At 43.3% G+C, this 19,924-nt stretch overlaps 1 protein-coding gene across 1 annotated transcript in view; it reads left to right on the top strand.

Moving 5' to 3' along the window:
• nup98 (nucleoporin 98 and 96 precursor) overlaps positions 1-19,924 on the top strand; it is a 107,173-nt gene that overhangs the window by 9,936 nt on the left and 77,313 nt on the right. The window contains 3 exon segments of the mRNA XM_073041943.1: positions 11,118-11,218; positions 13,007-13,111; positions 17,546-17,722. Coding sequence (XP_072898044.1) covers positions 11,143-11,218; positions 13,007-13,111; positions 17,546-17,722 — 358 coding nt within the window. The 5' untranslated portion in view covers positions 11,118-11,142.

Raw genomic sequence — 19,924 nt, 5'->3', positions numbered from 1 at the left:
TGTGGAATCCGTTGCCACAGGCAGCTGTGGAGGTCAAGTTTGTATGTACAGGTGGCCTCCTTATTCGCGGGTTCCGCATGCGCGGATTCAGCCAACCGCAGATCGGCAAAACCTGTAAGTTCTCTCTGCAGCACTCGTTGTTTAAGCATGTACAGACTTTTTTTTCTTGTCATTATTCCCTAAACAATACAGTATAACAACTATTTACATAGCATTTACATTGTATTAGGTATTAGAAGTAATCTAGAGATGATTTAAAGTATATGGGAGGATGTGCATAGGTTACTGCGGATTGGGAGCGAAAAAAAACCCAGGAGTTCTCTAAGTTGGAACAGGTACATCCAGTGTTATTTAGCATCAGTTAGTCAATTGTCTTAGTATATAGTATATATTTTACCTTTCTATACATATAAAGCACTTTAGAAACATATGTATTTCAATAATTGTACTACTGCGTTGCTTAGTAATAATTGTAGCTTCCATCGGGGCAGGGCCTTCATGTGCTCCATTATTCTCTCTTTATCCTTTAAAATTGTTCCGATCGTTGACCGACTGTAGCCTAACGCTTTTCCAATGACCAATGGCGTTTCACCTCTTTCTGAACGCTTTATTATTTCCACCTTATTTTCAGCCCTGATCATTTTCCTTTTCTTTGATGCATCACTAGCACTTGCATCAGATTTATGCTTTTTTTAATATATTTTTTTATTGTTTTCAAATAGTTACAGAATAAATGTGTATAAAAAAAAGTGTTACCCAGCCCCCCTCCCCTTAACCCCTCCCCCCTAACATCCCTATTAAAAAAATAAGAAAGAAAAAAAAAAGGGAATGCCTGGATGTTGGAAGATCCCCACATGCTCCACGGAGTTCTCATTTTTTTTAATATATGTTAAAATTCTTTTTCTTTTTACTGGCCCATTAAGCCCATTAACATTAAAACTTAAAAAATTTAGTAGATTAGTCATTATTTTTTATTATTATATTACTCCAATCTATAATAATACCTAATCTTTCCACTTTCGTGGTATCCTGGGAAATCTTTATAAAAATCTCCATGTTGCTATGTGTGTCCTCACCAATCATCCAGGCAAAAAGATAGAAAAAAATTAAAATATAAAGAAAAAAAACCCAAAATACCCCCCCTACTAATGTTGTGGAGAAAAATCACAACATTACCCCCCTCTGCTGTACGGGTCATGGCAACCGCCATGATTACACACGTGAATCCCGCAGTAACCGATCCACAGCCTCCCAGCCCCCCCGCAACATAGAAAAGTATATGTATAAGAAGAGAAAAAAAAATACTATTCTCATTTAGTATTTCTAAAATTTTGCTTTTCTCTTCTATAATATCCATAAATGTCCATTCCTTCTGTTCCTTGGGTCAATCTTCATCTTTAATCCATTACGTTTGGAAGCCTCTATGTGTAATTAGCGAATAGATGGAAGTTCTTGTACAAACTCCTCCGCTTTTCGATAATCGGAAAAAAAAAAATTTCCCTCCTCCAAAAAAATTATCAGTGTTGCTGGATGACGCATTGTAAATTTATAACCCTTTTCCCATAAGGCTTTTTTCACTGGGTTAAATTCCTTCTTTCTCTTCAACAGGTTGTAACTTATATCAGGATAAAATAGAACTGGTTTCCCTGCTATCATCAGTGGCCCGTTTCTATTTTTGGCACATTGGGCAGCGGCCTTCAGGATCTTTTCTTTGTCTTGGTATCGTAAGCATTTTATCAAAATTGATCGTGGGTTTTGATCAGCTTGAGGTCTTGACCTTAAAGATCTATGCGCCCTTTCAATCTCAATTGGAGTTTCTCTTTCCATTTTCAATTTTTTAGGGATCCAGTTTTGAAAAAAATTTATTGGATCTTCTCCTTCTATATCTTCTTTAAGTCCAACAATTTTAATATTATTTCGTCTACTGAGATTTTCAAGCTTATCAATTTTTTCCATAAATTGTTTTCTTTCTGATGTCCAAGCAGTATTTTCCTTTTCTATTTTGTCCATTCTTTCAACCATGTCTTCCGTTGTAGTTTCCAAGTCCTTAATTCTTTTTCCCATTTTTTTCTGTCTCTTTGTCGTTTTATCAAGCATAATCTCCATTTTGGTCATTTTTTTTCGAGTCTTTTTTGATTATTTTTAATTACTTTTAATGTGTCTAATTTACGCATTATTTGCCTCAAAGTCTTTTCTATATTTCTAGAAGGACTTTTACCTCCTTCAGCTGATCCTTCCGAGAGATTTAACTCTCCCTCCGATTCGCTATCACTTTCAGTTGCAGTGGTAGCTGGGCTTTGTAGTTCTTGTTGCTCCCGTTTGCGCATGCTCCATCCTTCGCGTTTGCGCAGCTCACGGTGGTCTTTTCCTGTGGCCAGAGTTGCCACCGTCTTCTGTTCCGTATCGCCGGTGATATAATGTACCTGAGACCGCGGTTCCTCGGTAGGCGTGGGCCTTGTTCTTGTTCCAACTTGCGTAGTCTTCCCGGTATTAGTTTTCTTCATCTTCCTTCCTTGAGGCATAGCTTGACACAGTCCGGAGTCGTTTATAAGTAACTTTTAGAAAGTATTGCCTAACTTTTCTTCATTTAAACATTAATTTATTAACTTTTTACGGGAGGGCTGGGTCTCTGCGTCTCGATCCTACGTCATCACGTGATGTCCCCAGATTTATGCTTTGAAGGCATGGTTACAAGGGTAAATAAGAGAAAATTTTAAGCCAAATACAAAGTTACACACATCACAGTGTTAACGGCAACGTGATCCAACTTAAAATGGCGGGGCGGCGTTCACCTTCCACGAGGCGACAAACTGCTGAAGCCGCGCAATGTTTTCATGAGCGTCACAACATAGTGCGTGAGTTTGTTACTGCGAACCAGTGTATTTAACTCAGATTTTCAATATAATAGGCTTTGTGACAGGCCATTCGTAAGTACGAGTTCGTAATTCGGGGACTGCCTGTACTTTACATTTTTTCGGGTTGAACTCGGTCTACCACTTAGAAGCCCAGGTCTACATCCTATCAATGTCCCATTGTATTCTACAACGACCTTCTATAGTATCCCCAACACTTAATATTATTTTCAGTTTAGCTGATCTTTGTTCTGAATTTTAATCATATGCTGCTTGCTGTAAGTTATTAAACCAGTAGTCCTAACTGGGAAGAAACTGTGTAAATGTTACAGTAGTAACCACCCAATCATCTACCAGCTTTTCACTGATGTCATTGTAAGGATTCTATGGAGGGAAATAGACAGTTGTTATTTCAGATTGCGAACTCAACAGGTCTGAATCTCTCTGTTTCCCTCCAAAGATGCTGCTTGACTTACTGACTTTCTTCATTTTTTTTCTGGTCCACATTCCAGCATCTGCTGTCTTTTGTCTATATCCAGTTAGCTTTCTCATTGCTAGAGGAATTGAATATGAACGTAGGGTTATTAACAGGTATTGGTGTGACTAAGTTGCAAGTGCTGTGTATGGTATTAGTATCTAAGGGAGGAGGTCACTGCGTTGCAAACAGTTCAGTTATTTGCTGAGAATGGGTGGGTCTCCTACGAGTCAAGTTTGGACAGGATAGACTATTCTAGTTATTTTTTTGTTCTTAGGAAGGTTCATAATGCCAAATGTTCTTTTCCAAAGGGAAGGAATACCAGCATGCTTTGGCCAGTATTTCTCTCTCCATCAACAATTGGATGTTTGCTGTGTATTGGCTCCTACTTTGACAGATAGTCTACTAAGTCTGCCTTTCACACAATATCCAGTGTGTGTACAGCACTTTTGGACAATATCAGAGTGAGTTGATGGAGGTGAGAGACCAGCTGATTGAATGGGGTCATAACAACAAATTTTTCACTCGATGCCAGTAAGATCAAGGAATTGATTGTGGACTTCAGGAAGGGGAAGTTGAGATAACACACACCTGTCCTTATCTCAGCAGTGGAAGGGGTGAGCAGCTACAAGTTACTGGGCATCAGTATCTCCGAGGATCTATCCTGGCCCAACATATTAATGCAATTATGAAGAAGGCATGCCCGCTGTTATATTTTATTAAGGAGTTTGTGGAGATTTGCTATGTCACCAAAGTCTCTAGCACATGTACAGTGGAGATCATTCTGACTGGTTGCATCATTGTCTAGTATAGAGGCTTCAATTTGCAGGATCGAAAGAGACTGCAGAATGTTGTACACTGAGCCAGCTCCATCTTCAAAAAGTGATGCCTCAGAAAGGTGGCACCCATCATTAAGGGCCCATATCAACTGGGCATTCTCTCTGAGGGTTTTCACTTTGTCGTGGTGGAGAGGCTTGTGATTGTTGAGGTCCCAAGAACAATGCTTCTTGAAGCTTGACTCCTGGTAGGATCCCCCATGGCATTGAGGTCAAGGGGAGAGTTTCCAGAGAGAGTGTGATCCAACCAAGACTTCACTGCTGGAGCTGGCAGAAGATAATGACACAATCGCAATGGCAGTGAAGTGTCCCGAGTCACTGGACCCTGACCTGTCAAGGACTGTGTAGTGGCTGCCTGGGTATCAGTCTCTTTGAGTTAAATGAAGTCACGCACAGACATTCTCCATTAAGGGAACAACCACTAAGGACAGGGATTCTCAACCTTTTAATGCCATGGACCCCTAACATAACTGAGTGGTCTGTGGACCCCAGGTTGGGACCCCTGCCTTCGCTCCATAAGATGTAGGAATAGAACTAGGCCATTTGGTCATTGTGTCTGCTCTGCCATTTTACCATGGCTGATCCAATTTTCCCCTCAACCTTAATTTCCTGCCTTCTCTCCATATCCCTTCATGCCCTGACCAATCAAGAATCTGTCAATCTCTGCCTTAAATATACATAAAGACTTGGCCTCGACAGCTGCCTGTGGCAAAGAATTTCACAGATTCGCCACACTCTGACCAAAGAAATTCCTCCCCATCTCTGTTCTAAAATGACACTTCTCTATTCTGAAGCTTTGTCTTGTGGTCTTAGAATCTCCAATCATAGGAAACATCCTCTCCACTTCCACTCTATCAAAGCTTTCACCATTTGATAGGTTTCAATTAGGTCACCCCTCTTTCATCTGAATTCCAGTGAATACAGGCCTAGAGCCATCAAACAATCTTCATATAACATGGCATTCAATCTGGAATAATTTTTGTGAACTTCCTTTGAACTCTCTCCAGTTTCAGCACATCCTTTATAAGGTAAGGGGCCCAGAACTGCTCAGAATACTATAAAGTCTCAACATTACATCCTTGCTTTTATATTCTGGTTCTCTTGGAACGAACTCTAGCATTGCATTTGCCTTCATCATCACAGACTCAACCTGCAAATGAACCCTTAGGGAATCCTGCACAAGGGCTCCCAAGTCCCTTTTCACCTCACTTTTCTGTGTTTTCTGTCTATTCAGAAAATAGCCAACCTGTTACTTTCTTCTACCAAAGTGCATGACCATACACTTCCTAATACTGTATTCCATCTGCCATTCCTTGGCCCATTCTCCTAATCGAAGTCCTTCTGTAACCTCTCTACTTCCTCAGAACTACTTGCCCCTCCACCTGTCTTTATATCATCTGCAAACTTTGCATCAAAGCCATTAATCCCCATCATCCAAATGATTGACATATAACATAAAAAGAATTGGTCCCATACAGACCCCTGTGGAACACCTCGAGTCACAGGCAGCCAGCCAGAAAAAGCTCCCTTTGTTCCCACTCTTTGTCTCCTGCCAATCAGCCACTGATTTATCCATGCTAGAATCTTTCCTGTAATACCATAGACTTGTAGTTTAAGCAGCCTCAAAGGCCTTCTGAAAATCCAAGTACAGAACATCAACCAATTCTCCTTTGTCTATCCTGCTTGTTATTCCTTCAAAGAATTCCAACAGATTTGTCAGACAAGATTTCCCCTTGAGGAAACTATGCTGACTATGGCCTATTTTATCATGTGCCTCCAAGTACCCTGAGACCTCATCTTTAATAACACTGGACAACAAATTTTTTCAAAAGTGTTGCTTCCTCAGAATTTTTTTTATGATAGACTGCTTGAAGATGAACATAAATATAATTTCAGACTACTTGTATCACGTAGGAATTTGGAGAAACAATAAATTAACTTCTATTGAATATAATGTGCTTAATTGCATAATGGTGCTGATGCTTTGCAATAGTTCAGCTAAGTTTAAAATATTTTGTTAATGATTTTCATTTGTACTCAGTGCCTGAGGCTTCTCGCGTAAGTGTCCAACAACAATTCGCCAGCATTGATGGATTCCAGTTGTCCTGGTATCTTTTCTCCATGACCGCAATGTCCTGGTGAAACCTTTCACCGTGCTCGTCACTAATAGCACCAAGATTTGCAGGGAAGAAGTCTAAATGGGAATGAAGAAAATGAATCTTTAGTGACATGTTGCATTTCATGGTTTTATATGCTTGAAGCATGCTTTCAACCAGCTGCATGTAGCTTGGTGCTCTGGATGCCAAGAAAAATTTCAAGAACTTCCTTGAATGCCTTCCATGTGATTTTCTCCGGTCCCACTAGAAATTCTTCAGATTGCCTGTCATTGATGTCTTGTTTGATTTGTGGACCAACAAAAATGCTTTCCTTAATCTTGGCATCAGTTATTATGGGAAGCATCAGTCTCAAATATCAAGATCCTTCATAGAAATTTTTTTGCCTGGTGATATATAGTTCTGTACCCAATAATTATTACTAAAACCTGTCCTGCCATGCAGCAGCCGTGCCACCTAAGCATGCCTGGACAAGGTAGGAAACTTTCCAGCTTATATTGTAGACAACATTTTAATTGATTTGAATTATGAATTGAAATAATAAACATAAGTGATTTAAAAAATGGTGCGTGATAGGGAAATTTCATGGTGATTTTCACGATCAACAGCCCAAAATACATAAGATACACCGAAAGGTATTCAGGAAGCAAAATCTTTGTTGTCCAGTGTAATCGACTCTCAACCACTGAGGTCAGACTAACTGGTGTATAGTTTTCTTTCTTCTGCCCCTTTCCTTTCTCAAAGAGTGGAGAGACATTTAGGAGACTATTGCCGAACAGTTAAGTTTCTAACTAACATCAGTTGCCTGTGTAATGTATGGATCTATTTCTTTTAGAGCACTGACCCCCCCCCCCCCCCCAGCATTACATATTGATCTGTCGTCTATGCCTGTATGCTTTCTCTTTCTCGCTGCAATGTGAATATACCAGTTAAAACCATCTGCTATGTGGATGCTTTTATTTAACCGATAATTTGTTGTGCACAGACACAACTAATTAGTGATGAGTGTGAACCTGACTGTCAGAAAATATCCCGAACTGCACTGACAGTTATGGGATGAAACAGTGTGAGTTAAACAGCACGAGAAAGCCATCACAAACACTAACGAGGGCGAGAGTACGGCATAGATGCACTAAATTTAAAGCGAAAGTAACATGGCAATGGCTTCAGTCAGGAAAGTTAATAAATTTGATAGCACCAATAAGTCTGGGAGTTGTATATCGAGAAGGTGGAACTGTATTGTAGGGCGCACAGCATGGAGGAGCAAAAGAAAACCCCTACACTCTTAATGGGTGCAAGTCTCTTACGCCATTTAGTAATCCCTGAAAAGCCAGCAAACAAGACATTCAATGAAATTGTTACAATTTTACAAAATCACTTGAGCCCTAAACCACTGGTAATAGCTGAGAGATTTAGATTTTACAAAAAGAACAAGTCAATTCTGAATACATTGCCAAACTGCTCAAACTTTCCCAGTACTGTGACTTTAGAGATGGATTTTCTGATGCATTAAGGGACAGGATTGTATGTGGCTTGCATGGTCAAAGCACTCTGTCAGAAAGAGACCTAACCTTATACTGGGCATTGACCACTGCAATATCATTGGAGGATGCAGCAGAACTACAGAAAGGGTTAAATGTGAAAATCCCAAAATGTCCCTGAATAGTGGAAAAAGCCAGGAATGCTATCGATATGGCAAATCCTCTCATAATGCAAATGACTGTTGGTTCAAAGAAAATGCCTGCAGAAAGTATCACTAACAGTCAGAGTGTGTGTAAGGCAGACAAAAAGCACAACTGAGTGAAAAGTTTCAAACACAAAACTAAGCAAATGTATAAAGTTACCGAATGTAAAACAGAATCAGACAATGGAGTTTGACAAACGTGAACTGTCATGTCTAGAATAGCAGATCGCAATATAATATGGATCACAATAGATGTGTCTGGTGGAAAACTGAAAAAGGAGCTGGACACAGGGTCAGCTTTGTCTGTAATTCCAGAGGCTGACTACAACAGACTGTTTTCTAAGATACCATTAGGGACTACCTCAGTGATGTTAAAGACTGAGACAGGCGGAAAAGTGTCTCCCAAAGGAAAACTGAAAGTAAATGTGACGTATGGAGGCCAACCACACAGAACTTTGTTTTGAAAAGTGGAGAGCCAGCACATTTCAGATGTGAATGGTTGAGAAAAATCCAACCAGACTGTCACTCAATCAAAGCTCTCGGTATGTCATCAGCAGGTAACCAGAGGCTATCACAGCTGTTTAATGCTAATCAGAAGGTGTTTGAGAAGGGAATAGATAAACAGATTGAGGACTTAGCCAAAAGCTGTTCAGGATGCCACAAAGTTCAAACTACACCCCCACAGGCAACGTTACACCCCTGGGAGTGGCTGTCATCACCATGACAAAGTACATATTGACTTTGCTGAGCCATTCATGAACTCCATGTTTCTGATTGTTGTGGATGATTACTCAAAGCAGCCGGATATTATACCAGTGAAGTCAACCACCTCAGCAAAGGCTGCCTCTGCTTTAAGGACTATCTGTACCAGAACAAATTGTGAGTGACAACAGACCACAATACACGTCAGAAGAATTCCGACTTTCCTGAAGAAAATGGCATCAGACATTTCAAGTCAGCTTCTCATCACCCAGCAACAAATGGATTTGCTGAAAGGTTTATCCAAATCTTCAAGAAGTCCATTAAAGTGATGGACAAGGAAGACATTTTCCTACAGCCCAAGATGGGTAACTTGTGTATCGGAACTCTGTTCATGCGATGACAAATCAAATACCTGTGATGCTGTTCATGAACAAGAATCTGAGATCTTGCAGACCTGAAACCAGATCTGTGGAGGGAAGTGCAGAATAAACAGATCAGCTAGTTGCCTAGTGAAGCAGCAAGGAACTTTGAGATTGGACTGGAAGTCCTAGCGTGTGCTTACTAGGAAGATAAGTGGACACCTGGTAAGATAGCTACAAGAACTGTACACACACGGATGTTGGAGATCAGACATGGAGACATGATGTGGACCAGATACTGGATACTCAACCAAAGAACACACTTGAATCGACTGTATCCAACAAGATGGACACATTACAGTCTTGCCTGTCAGTGATGATGTCACTGACAGCAAAGTGACGCCAGAAACCCAGAACGTTATTGTTGACAAGACACCTGCGAACCTGAGGCCACTCCACAGGTCCAGAGGCGTTGTCCTGATAGAAAGAGCGCCACCCTTCGAACTGCGAAGTTGTGGACTATTATTGTGAAAGCATGTTTATTTGGAATAAGGGTTTATGAAAGCAAAATTGAATAATTTGTGCATATAGTTTTATGTTCCATTAATCTGAAGGGGAAGGAAGTGTAATGTATGGATCTATTTTTTTAAAGCAATAACCACCAACCACCACCTCCCAAGCTCTGCTGTCTATTGCTCTCTCTTGTCTCGCTACAATGTGAGTACATTAGTTAAATCCTTCTGCATGTGTGCTTTTATTTAATGGATACGTAGTTGTGCTCAGACACAACTGCCTGTGTTTGATGTCACAAAGAAGTGATTTTTGTCACTGATAGTGAGAAATAATAGTAAGACAATTCAGAACTGTTTTGCTCACTGTGGTTTCAGGCATTCAGGCTTGGAGATGCCAGGAGTGACAATGAAACCATTTCACTACTTTAACAAGTTAGGAACTGTGAAGAATTTAAAGGTATCAACAATCATCTTGAATGATACAATGAAAATGAAAATTTGGAGGATACAATCACTGAAAGCATTGTATGAAGGCAGTCCAATACCTACACTAGGTGGGACTTACACTTGGTATCTGCACTGATTTTGTTCATTTACAGTCAATCAAAAGAACACGGCAATGTACACTGGAACTAGCAGTGTTATGGTACTGTAGTTGTTTTGATAGTGTTATAATTTGCTCTATATTTCATTTAAATAACTTGTTACTCAGTTAAGTGGTGGTTTTTTTTATACCTTTTTAACAATTTCCATAAAACTTTGGCTAATTGGGGCAGCTGCTTAATTGGGCCAAAATGTACTGATCCCGATGTGTACCGATTAAACAAAAATCACTATTTATCAGTATATATAGTGGGTAAAAAATATTAGGCCTAAATATATAGCTAGTGTGCCCGAGGCTTTTGCAGAGGACTGTATATTATGTCTTTCCATTTACCAAATAACACTTAATACTACTGAGCAAATAAAGCTAAGTATTCTTATTTCTGTTTCTCAACCAGCTTCCTATTTTAATTAATGTACAGTATTGTGCAAAAGTCTTGGGCAATACTGTATCAATAAATATCTTTTGTGCATTAATTGTCAGTATTTAGATATACACTTCCATATTCTATTGTATTTTATTTTCCTGTGAATGCCTGCAAGAAAATGGATCTTAAGGTAGTATAGACATTCGTTAGTCTCGAGAGACTGTGGATTTGCGCCTTGGAAAGTTTCCAGGGCACAGGCCTGGGCAGGGTTTTATAGGAGATAGGCAGTTGCCCATGCTACAAGTCTCCCTCCTCCACGCCACCGATGTTGTCCAAGGGAAGGGCAAGGGCTGATACAGCTTGGCACCGGAGTTGTCGCAGAGCAGTGTGTGGTTAAGTGCCTTGCTCAAGGACACAACTTAGCTGAGGCTCGAACTAGCGACCTTCAGATCACTAGACCAATGCCTTAACCCCTTGGCCACGTGCCACAGCAAGGTAGTATATGGTGACACATATGTGCTGTACTTTGCTAAGACTTTCACTTTGACTATGGAGCTTCTGTGGTTTGAGTTCCAGCTGACCAATTCAAATTGGATCTGTTTCTCTTCACAGTTGCTGCCCTCTCTAATCCGACAAGATGTTTAACAAGTCACAGTTCGGCACCCCCACCTTCGGCAACACGAGCGGATTCACCACCTCGGCATTTGGGCAAAGTAAGCTATTCTCTCTGATTTGCGTGGTGGTGGAGAATGAGGCTGGCTTTGATTCTGGATCAGTGCGGGATTGGAGAAGTCGTGGTTATCAGCTTGCTGACCATGAGAGTGCACTGGCATGGGTCTCAGCATTTCACTCCCTCCACACAGGGCAAGAATGACAATTTATGTTTACCGAAGACCATTCTGAATTAGGTGGGGCTTGGCAATAATTCTGCAGAGTTATAGAACATGACAGCACATAGACATGCCCTTCAGCCTATCTAGAAGTCATGTTGACTGTCCCTAATTAGGCCCTGCCCATCCAAATACTTAACCAGTCTCTTAGAATACCATCCAATAATTTTCCTATATTTGGCATCAAGATCACCTGCCTATAATTGCTTGTCTTATTCTTAAGCTTTTCCCTAGTAACAGTATAATATTGGCTATTCTCCAGTATTCTTGCATCTTACCTGTAACCAAGGATATTTTAAGTACCTCTGCCAGAGCTTTTGCAATTTCTGCACTAGCCTCCCACAGTGTCTTTGGGAGCATCTTGTCAGGCCCTAATTTGCCTCAAATAAACATCTCCTCCTCTGTAATCTGTATATGGTCACCTCGCTTCTGTAGACTGTCCATCTCCCGACTAAATACAGATGCAAAGAATCAATAGACAATAGGTGCAGGAGTAGGCCATTCAGCCCTTTGAGCCAGCACCACCTTTCAATGTGATCATGGCTGATCATCCACAATCAGTACCCCGTTCCTGCCTTCTCCCCATATCCCTTGACTCCGCTATCTTTAAGAGCTCTATCTAACTCTTTCTTGAAAGCATCCAGAGAATTGGCCTCCACTGCCTTCTGATGCAGAGCATTCCATAGATCCACAACTCTCTGGGTGAAAAAGTTTTTCCTCAACTCTGTTCTAAGTGGCCTACCCCTTATTCTTAAACTGTGGCCTCTGGCTGTGGACTCCCCCAACATCGGGAACATGCTTCCTGCCTCCAGCATGTCCAATCCCTTAATAATCTTATATGTTTCAATCAGATCCCCTCGCATCCTTCTAAATTCCAGTGTATACAAGCCCAGTTGCTCCAATCTTTCAACATATGACAGTTCCACCATCCCGGGAATTAACCTCGTGTTCAAGAGCTTCCCTGTCTCTTTTGGCTCGACACATAGAGTACTGTTCTGATCTTCCAGAGGACCAATTTTGTTCCTTGCTATCGTTTTTTTTTTTGTTAATATATCTGTAGAATTCCTCAGGATTCTCCTTCAGCTAATTTGCTAAAACAACCTGTTGCTTTGCTTGAATTCTGTAGACTACGTGACTGTCTCCCGAGTATCAGAATCAGGTTTATTATCACCGGCGTGTGACGTGAGATTTGTTAACTTAGCAGCAGCAGTACAATGCAATACATAATCTAGCAGAGAAACAAAATGTTTTTAAAGTAATAAGTAAATCAGTTACAGTATACATATTGCAGAGATTTAAAAGATGTGCAAAAAACAGAAATACTGTATGTTTAAAAAAAGATAGTGTCCAAGGGTTCAACGTCGATTTTGGAACCGGATGGCAGAGGGGAAGAAGCTGTTCCTGAATCGCTGAGTGTGTGCCTTCAGGCTTCTGTATCTCCTACCTGATGGTAACAGTGAAAAGGGCATGCCCTGGGTGCTGGAGGTCCTTAATAATGGACACTGCCTTTCTGAGACACCACTCCTTGATGATATCCTGGTTACTTATTGACCTCTTTTTCACCCCCTCATGCACCAGTACCCTAATAATCTGTAATCTCTTGTTTTCCAGATGCTGCTACTCCTGGATTTGGTGGGTTTGGCACAGCAACGGCTGGCTTTGGCACAGCCACCAACCCAAGCAGCGGACTCTTTGGAAGTACTCAAACTAAACCAGGTTTGGGCTCGATCCATTCTTCCTGTCTACCTTGCAGTTGGGTTTCAAGTGGTGGGAAAGAGATCAGCGTTTCTATACCGTCTTTTGTTGGAGACATTTAAGGGTGACCTTGTATGTGTTTGGCAGTGCAGAGTCGATGGGTTGAATGGCCTAATTCTGCTCCAATGTCTTATGGTCTTGTGATTGTAAATTCATGGCAGGAATAGATATTGTGAGTGTCACAGTTGCCTCACTCACACCTTCATCTTGCAGGGTCGATGAGGGTATAAAACGAGGAGGTTAAAACATAGAACTGTGGCGACCCACTTTCTGCGCAGGCGAACCGGCTCACAAATAGCCAGCGCGCGGGGGGAGACTTTGATAATGCACCTCTGAAGTCATTTCTCGGTGCACCCTGAAGACATCCCCAAAACAGCAGTTATCACCCCGTTCGGCCTGTTCGAGTTCCTCCGAATGCCGTTCACCTGAAGAATGCCGCACAGACGTTCCAGCGGCTAATGGACGCGGTGGGGCGCGACCTGGACTTTGCGTTCATCTATTTGGACGACATCCTTATAGCCAGCAGTAGTCGCCAGGAGCATCTGTCCCTGCTCCACCAGCTCTACTCCCACCTGAGTGATTTCGGCCTCACGATCAACCCAGCCAAATGCCAGTTCGGTCTCGACCTCATCGACTTCCTGGGCCACAGAATTACCAAAGACGGGGCAACACCTTTGCCCGCCAAGGTAGACGCGATCCGCCACTTTGCCCGGCCCAACACAGTCAAAGGCCTGCAGGAGTTCGTTGGTATGGTGAACTTCTACCACCGTTTCCTCCCCTCAGCAGCCTGTATCATGCGCCCTTTGTACACCCTGATGTCGGGTAAAGGCAAGGACATTACTTGGGACGAGGAGGCCGCGTCCGCTTTCGTTAAAGCCAAGGAAGCCTTGGCAGATGCCGCGATGCTGGTGCACCCCAGAACGGACGTTCCGACCGCACTCACGGTGGACGCATCCGACACAGCAGTCGGTGGGGTGCTGGAGCAGCTCATCGAGGGGCGCTGGCAACCCCTGGCGTTCTTCAGCAAGCACCTACGACCACCTGAACTCAAGTACAGTGCTTTTGACTGGGAGCTGTTGGCACTGTATCTGGCAATCCGGCATTTCAGGTACTTCTTAGAAGGCAGGCCGTTCACCGCGTTCATGGACCACAAACCGTTGATCTTCGCATTCACGAAGGTGTCTGACCCTGGTCGGCTCGCCAGCAGCGACATCTGTCCTACATCTCCGAGTACACGACGGACATCCAGCATGTCTCGGGAAAGGACAACGTTGTGGCGGACGCACTCTCCAGACCAGCTGTCCAGGCCCTGTCCCTGGGGGTGGACTATGCAGCACTGGCGGAGGCACAGCAGGCAGACGACGAGATGCCCAGCTACAGGACTGCAATATTGGGTTTGCAGCTGCAGGACTTTCTCGTAGGCCCAGGTGATAGGACCCTCCTGTGCGACGTGGCTACCGACCAACCTCTCCCCATCGTCCCGGTAGCCTGGAGGCGGCGAGTTTTCGACTCCATACACGGTTTGGCACACCCATCTATCAGGATAACCGTCCAGCTGGTCTCCAGCAAGTTCGTGTGGCACGGACTTCGCAAGCAGGTCAGTGAATGGGCCAGAACTGCGCGCAGTGCCAAACAGCCAAGGTGCAGTGGCACACTAAAGTCCCGCCGCAGCAGTTCGAACCCACCCACCGGAGGTTCGACCACATTCATGTGGATATCGTGGGCCCCCTACCAGTGTCCCGAGGAGCGCGGTACCTCCTAACTATGGTAGACCGGTTCACGAGGTGGCCAGAGGCGGTCCCGCTCACCACCACATCTACTGATTCCTGCGCCCGAGTACTGATCGCAACCTGGGTAGCACGCTTCGGGGTACCGGCCCACATTACCTCCGACAGAGGTGCCCAGTTCACCTCCAGCCTGTGGTCGGCTGTGGCCAGCCTGTTGGGAACGCAGCTGCACCACACAACTGCCTACCACCCACAGTCGAATGGACTGGTGGAACGCTTCCACCGTCACTTGAAGTCGGCTCTCGTGGGCCGCCTGAGAGGACCTAACTGGGTGGATGAGCTTCCCTGGGCCCTGCTTGGAATTGGCACAGCGCCCAAAGAGGATCTGCATGCCTCGTCGGCCGAGTTGGTGTACAGCACACCCATAGCCGTCCCAGGAGAGTTCATACCAGCCCCAAGGGGGCAAGAGGAAGAACCCGCAGCAGTCCTGGATGGACTACGCGAAAGGCTTGGCAACCTGGTCCCCGTACCGACTTAACAGCACGGATGGACCCCAACCCATGTACCCAAAGACCTACAGAACTGTAAGTTTGTGTTTATATGAAGGGGCGGACACCGGGCACTGCTACAGCGGCCGTACGAGGGGCCGTTCAAGGTGATCAACAACAACGGGTCCACGTATGTTCTGGACATTGCGGGGAAAGAGGAGGTTTTCATGGTGGACCGACTCAAACCAGCCCATGTGGACTTGGCGCAGCCGGTCGAGGTTCAGGCACTGCGGCGCAGAGGCAGACCTCCCAAACAGAGGCTGATCCAGACTGTGGACATTGGGGGGTGTATCGCCGGTCCTGGGGGGGGGGGTTATGTGGCGACCCACTTTCTGCGCAGGCAAACCGGCTCACAAATAGCTAGTGCGCAGGGGGAGACTTTGGTAATGCACCTCTGACGTCATTTCCGCCCGGAGAGGGCGGGCGCTAGGGATTAAATGCCAGTGCCGCGAAGTTTGAATAAACTAGTCTCGAAACAACTTACAGACTGCGTGTCGTTGTCTCTCACTCTGTATGTAGTACATTGCTACAGAATACTACAGCACAGTAAAGGCCCTTCAGCCCACTACTCTAACCTCAAGCTAACCCTTCCCTCTCACATAGTCCACCATTTATGTGCCTATCTTAGTTTCTTTAATGCTACCACTCTAGGCAGTACATCCACCACTTTGTGTGTGTGTGTGTGTATGTATGTGTGTATATCATAAATAAAAAATACTACTTTTGACATCTGCTCTGTACTTTCCTCTAATCACCTTAAAACTATGCCCCTCGTGTTGGCTGTTTCCGCTCTGGGGGAGAAAGTCTCTGGCTGTCCACTCTCAGTGCCTCTTATCACCGTGTACACCTTTACAAGTTAGTTTTAAGGTGAGAGGTAAAAGATTTAAAGTTTTCCCATCCAGAGGGTGGTGGGATATACAGAATGAGCTGCCAGGGGATGTACTTGAGGCGGGTTCAGTTGTGTTTGAAAAACATTTGGACATACGTGGATAGGAAAGTTTAGAGGGATGTAGGCCAGATGCAGACCAATGGGACTTGCTCAGTCAGGCAGTATGGCTAGCGTCAACTAACTGGGCTGAGGGGTGTATTCCTGTGTGTCTGACTCTGTTAGAGCCATTCCAGTCAGTTCACAATAAGATCCCCTAAATAGAATATGTTTTGGACCAGATACAAGTTGTTTCTCTTGCATTGGTTAATGTTGGTATTGGTATGGGTCACAAATAGAAATACCACGAGTACTTTTTTCCCTAATGTCGTCTTAGGTTGTGATGTCTCTGGTGGCGAAGTATTGGTTTATCACTTTCGTAAGGTTACATCGAATCAGTCACGTTGGACAGGTGTTCCCGGGAAGTCAGTGAGCTGGATGTGTGTTTGCCAGAGAGTCAGAGCTGTGGTCCAGTAGGCAGGACTCTGAGTTACGAAGTTGTGGATTCAAGTCTCCCGCGGGAGAGCTGAGTGTAAAATTCCAGACTCCCGCTGTAGTACTCTCTGTCAGATGAGATGCAAACTCAAGACAGTAGAACAGATTCTCCCTGGTGATCTGGATCAATATTTATTACACCCTCGATGGAGGATGAGAGTTGACTTGATAGAGGTGTATAAGGTGATAAGTAGACAGCCAGAGGACACCCCTCCCTCTCCAGAGGCAGAAAAGGTTAATGTGAGGGGGCATAATTTTAAGGTGATTGGAGGAAAGTAAAGGGAAGAGGGGGAAATGTCGGGTAGGTTTTTTTACACACAGTGGTGGGCGTTTGGGACGCTGCTGGGGAGTGGTAGAGCTGAAGCAGAGACATTTAAGAGTGTCTCAAATAGTAATCCGTGTGTTTTTTTCTTTCATCCCTCTGCCTATGTAGGAGGAAAGGTATATATAGACTGATCTTGGAATAGGTTAAAGGACCGACATAAACATTGTGGGCTGATGGGCCTATACCGTACTGTTTTATGTTGTATATTACTAAAGTATTATCTGGTCCCTGTTACTGTTTCTTTGCACTTGATGAATGCACATACTGATTATGAAGGTGCTGTGTGAAGCCCTTTCCATTCTAAAGCAGTTCTTTGTTGAAGTCTGTTTGCTCTTGTCTCCAGGCTTTACTAATGGTCTCCAATATTCTCTCCAGGAGGGCTGTTTGGCACCAGTAACTTTGGGCAACCGGCGACATCATCCTCCAACTCGGGATTTGGCTTTGGGACATCAACATCCAGCAGCATCTTTGGGGGCACGAGCTCTGGAGGCCTTTTCTCCAACCAGCAGAGCAATGCCTTCACCCAGAGCAAGCCGGCTGGAGGCTTCGGAAGTAAGCAGGGACTCTTGTGGGGGGTTAATTTATGCCGGAGAGTCTTGTGTTGGTGGAACTTCAAGACTAAAATAAAGCAGACTTCAAGATTGAAAATTCAGATTTACAGTTGAAAGAAGTTTTTTTGTGAACCCTTTGTACTGCCTGGTTTTCTGCAGTAATTACTCATAAAATGTGGTCTGACCGTCATCTCAGTCTCTAATAGAAAACACAATCTGCCTAAGCTGATAACACAACAATTGTACTTTTCATGTGTTTTTTGAACACATTGTTTAATCATCTAGAGTCCAGGCTGGAAAAGCATGTGAACCCTTGTATTTAATAACTGGTAGAACTTCCTTTAGCAGTAATAGCTTCCACAAAATGTTTCCTGTAGCTGCTGATCAGACTTGAACAACGGCAAGGAGGAATTTTAGACCATTCTTTCATACAAAACTGTTTCAGTTCATCAATATTTCCAAAATAATTTGCATGAACAGTCCTCTTCAGATCATGCCACAGTGTCTCAATTGGGTTAAGGTCTGAACTCTGACTTGACCATTCCAAAACAAGAACTTTTTTCTTTTTAAAATCATTCTTTTGTTGATTTACTGGTGTTTCAAATCGTTGTCTTGTTGCATTATCCAACTTCTATAAGCTTAATGTGATGGACCACTAGCCTGACATTCTCCTATAAAATGTCTTGATACAATTTTGAATTCATTGTTCCCTCAATGATTGCAAGCTTATGCAGCCCCTGAGGCAGCCAAGTAGCCCTAAACCATGACACTCTTTCCACCATGCTTCACTGTCCGCCGTGTGAGTCTAGGGGAGACAATCTCTGGCTCCAACAAACGTGAGAGATTGAGGTGCAAAGCTTCCTGTTTGTGTGGATGCTGTGCGATGTGTCACCCTGTTACAAATCAGTACCACGAACTTACAGGCAGTACACCCTATGCAATTAACGATTTAGCTTTATAATTCTTAATTTGACTAAAGGGTTGGTAAAGTAAAACAAAGAAAAGGGCCCGTTTTAGTGAAACAGTCTAACGTGCACAAGTTGGAGATCATGGTTTCCCTTCCACTGATCCTCTGTCAATTTCCCTGGGCTTCGTTGACATCCGGCCCACTCCGTCCACTCCTTTTTGGTGTCTACAACCTCTCCTTTCTGGCATCTTCTTTCCCATCTTCCAATAAACAAAAGACCCAGATCACCTTGGTCTCAGGCACACAACAAGAAAAAAAACACTCCCTTCTTTGTACAGCATGCATTCCAAAGCCCTGTTATCTCTAACAATGGCCCAAACACTGCTGCTACAGAAAAACCATTACATTAGCAGTGAAATCTTTCCCAGCGTTTTGCATGAGGTTTTGGTGTGGTGTACATTTCTGTTATTCAGTTGCCCTTTCTGAAAGCATTCGTAGTATGAAAATTGCATTCCTAGTTCCTCTATCCTTAAACCCATATTGCAGTTTAGAAGTTTCTGGCCTTAACTTGTTTTTAATTCGGTTCAGAACAATTCTCAACAAAATCTTTATTATGTGGCTCATAAGACTGATTGTTCTATAATTTTCGCAGACAATAGTTCCAGGAATTTTTGGCAGAGTTATAAATACTGATTTCAAGAGATCGTCAGGCAATACACCAGACTCATATATGCCATTAAACAGTTCAAAAGGAATATCTATGCCCAGATCTTCTAGGGCTTGTATCATTTCCACTGATATTTCATCAGGTCTAGTGGCTTTACCATGTTTCATGCTTTTCATTGCTTTAGTTATTTTTTTCTTTGGTAATAGGTGAGCCAGAATTAGGGTGTTTACTATCTGGGGGTTCCCCCCCTAATATCTTCAAAAAGCTGCTCTATATGCTGACTCCACCTCTCATACTTCATCTGGATTTGTTAGTATGGATCCAGTATGCTGATCCTGTAGAGGAGGTTTTTTAAATTCCAGTAATTTTCTTGTGCACTTCTTTGCTGTTGGTAATAATGGCCTTCTACTTCATTGCATTTTTGATTCAGTCGTTCTTCCTTTGCAATATTGCACAATTGTCTGGTCTGTCTGTATTGCACTTCATTATTCTTCACTAACCTTCTTTGTTCCATCAGATCTAGAATTTCTTGGATTACCCACCCCCTGTTGGTGTGTTGGATTTCTTGTACTGGGATTATCTCCTCTGCTGATTGCTGTATAGCATATTCAAATCTGTCCCAAATAGGT

This window comes from Hemitrygon akajei, chromosome 4 (assembly GCF_048418815.1).
Source record: "Hemitrygon akajei chromosome 4, sHemAka1.3, whole genome shotgun sequence".
Classification (NCBI taxonomy): domain Eukaryota; kingdom Metazoa; phylum Chordata; class Chondrichthyes; order Myliobatiformes; family Dasyatidae; genus Hemitrygon; species Hemitrygon akajei.
Note: the sequence above shows the minus strand (reverse complement) of the source record. Positions and strands in the feature narration are given on the sequence as shown.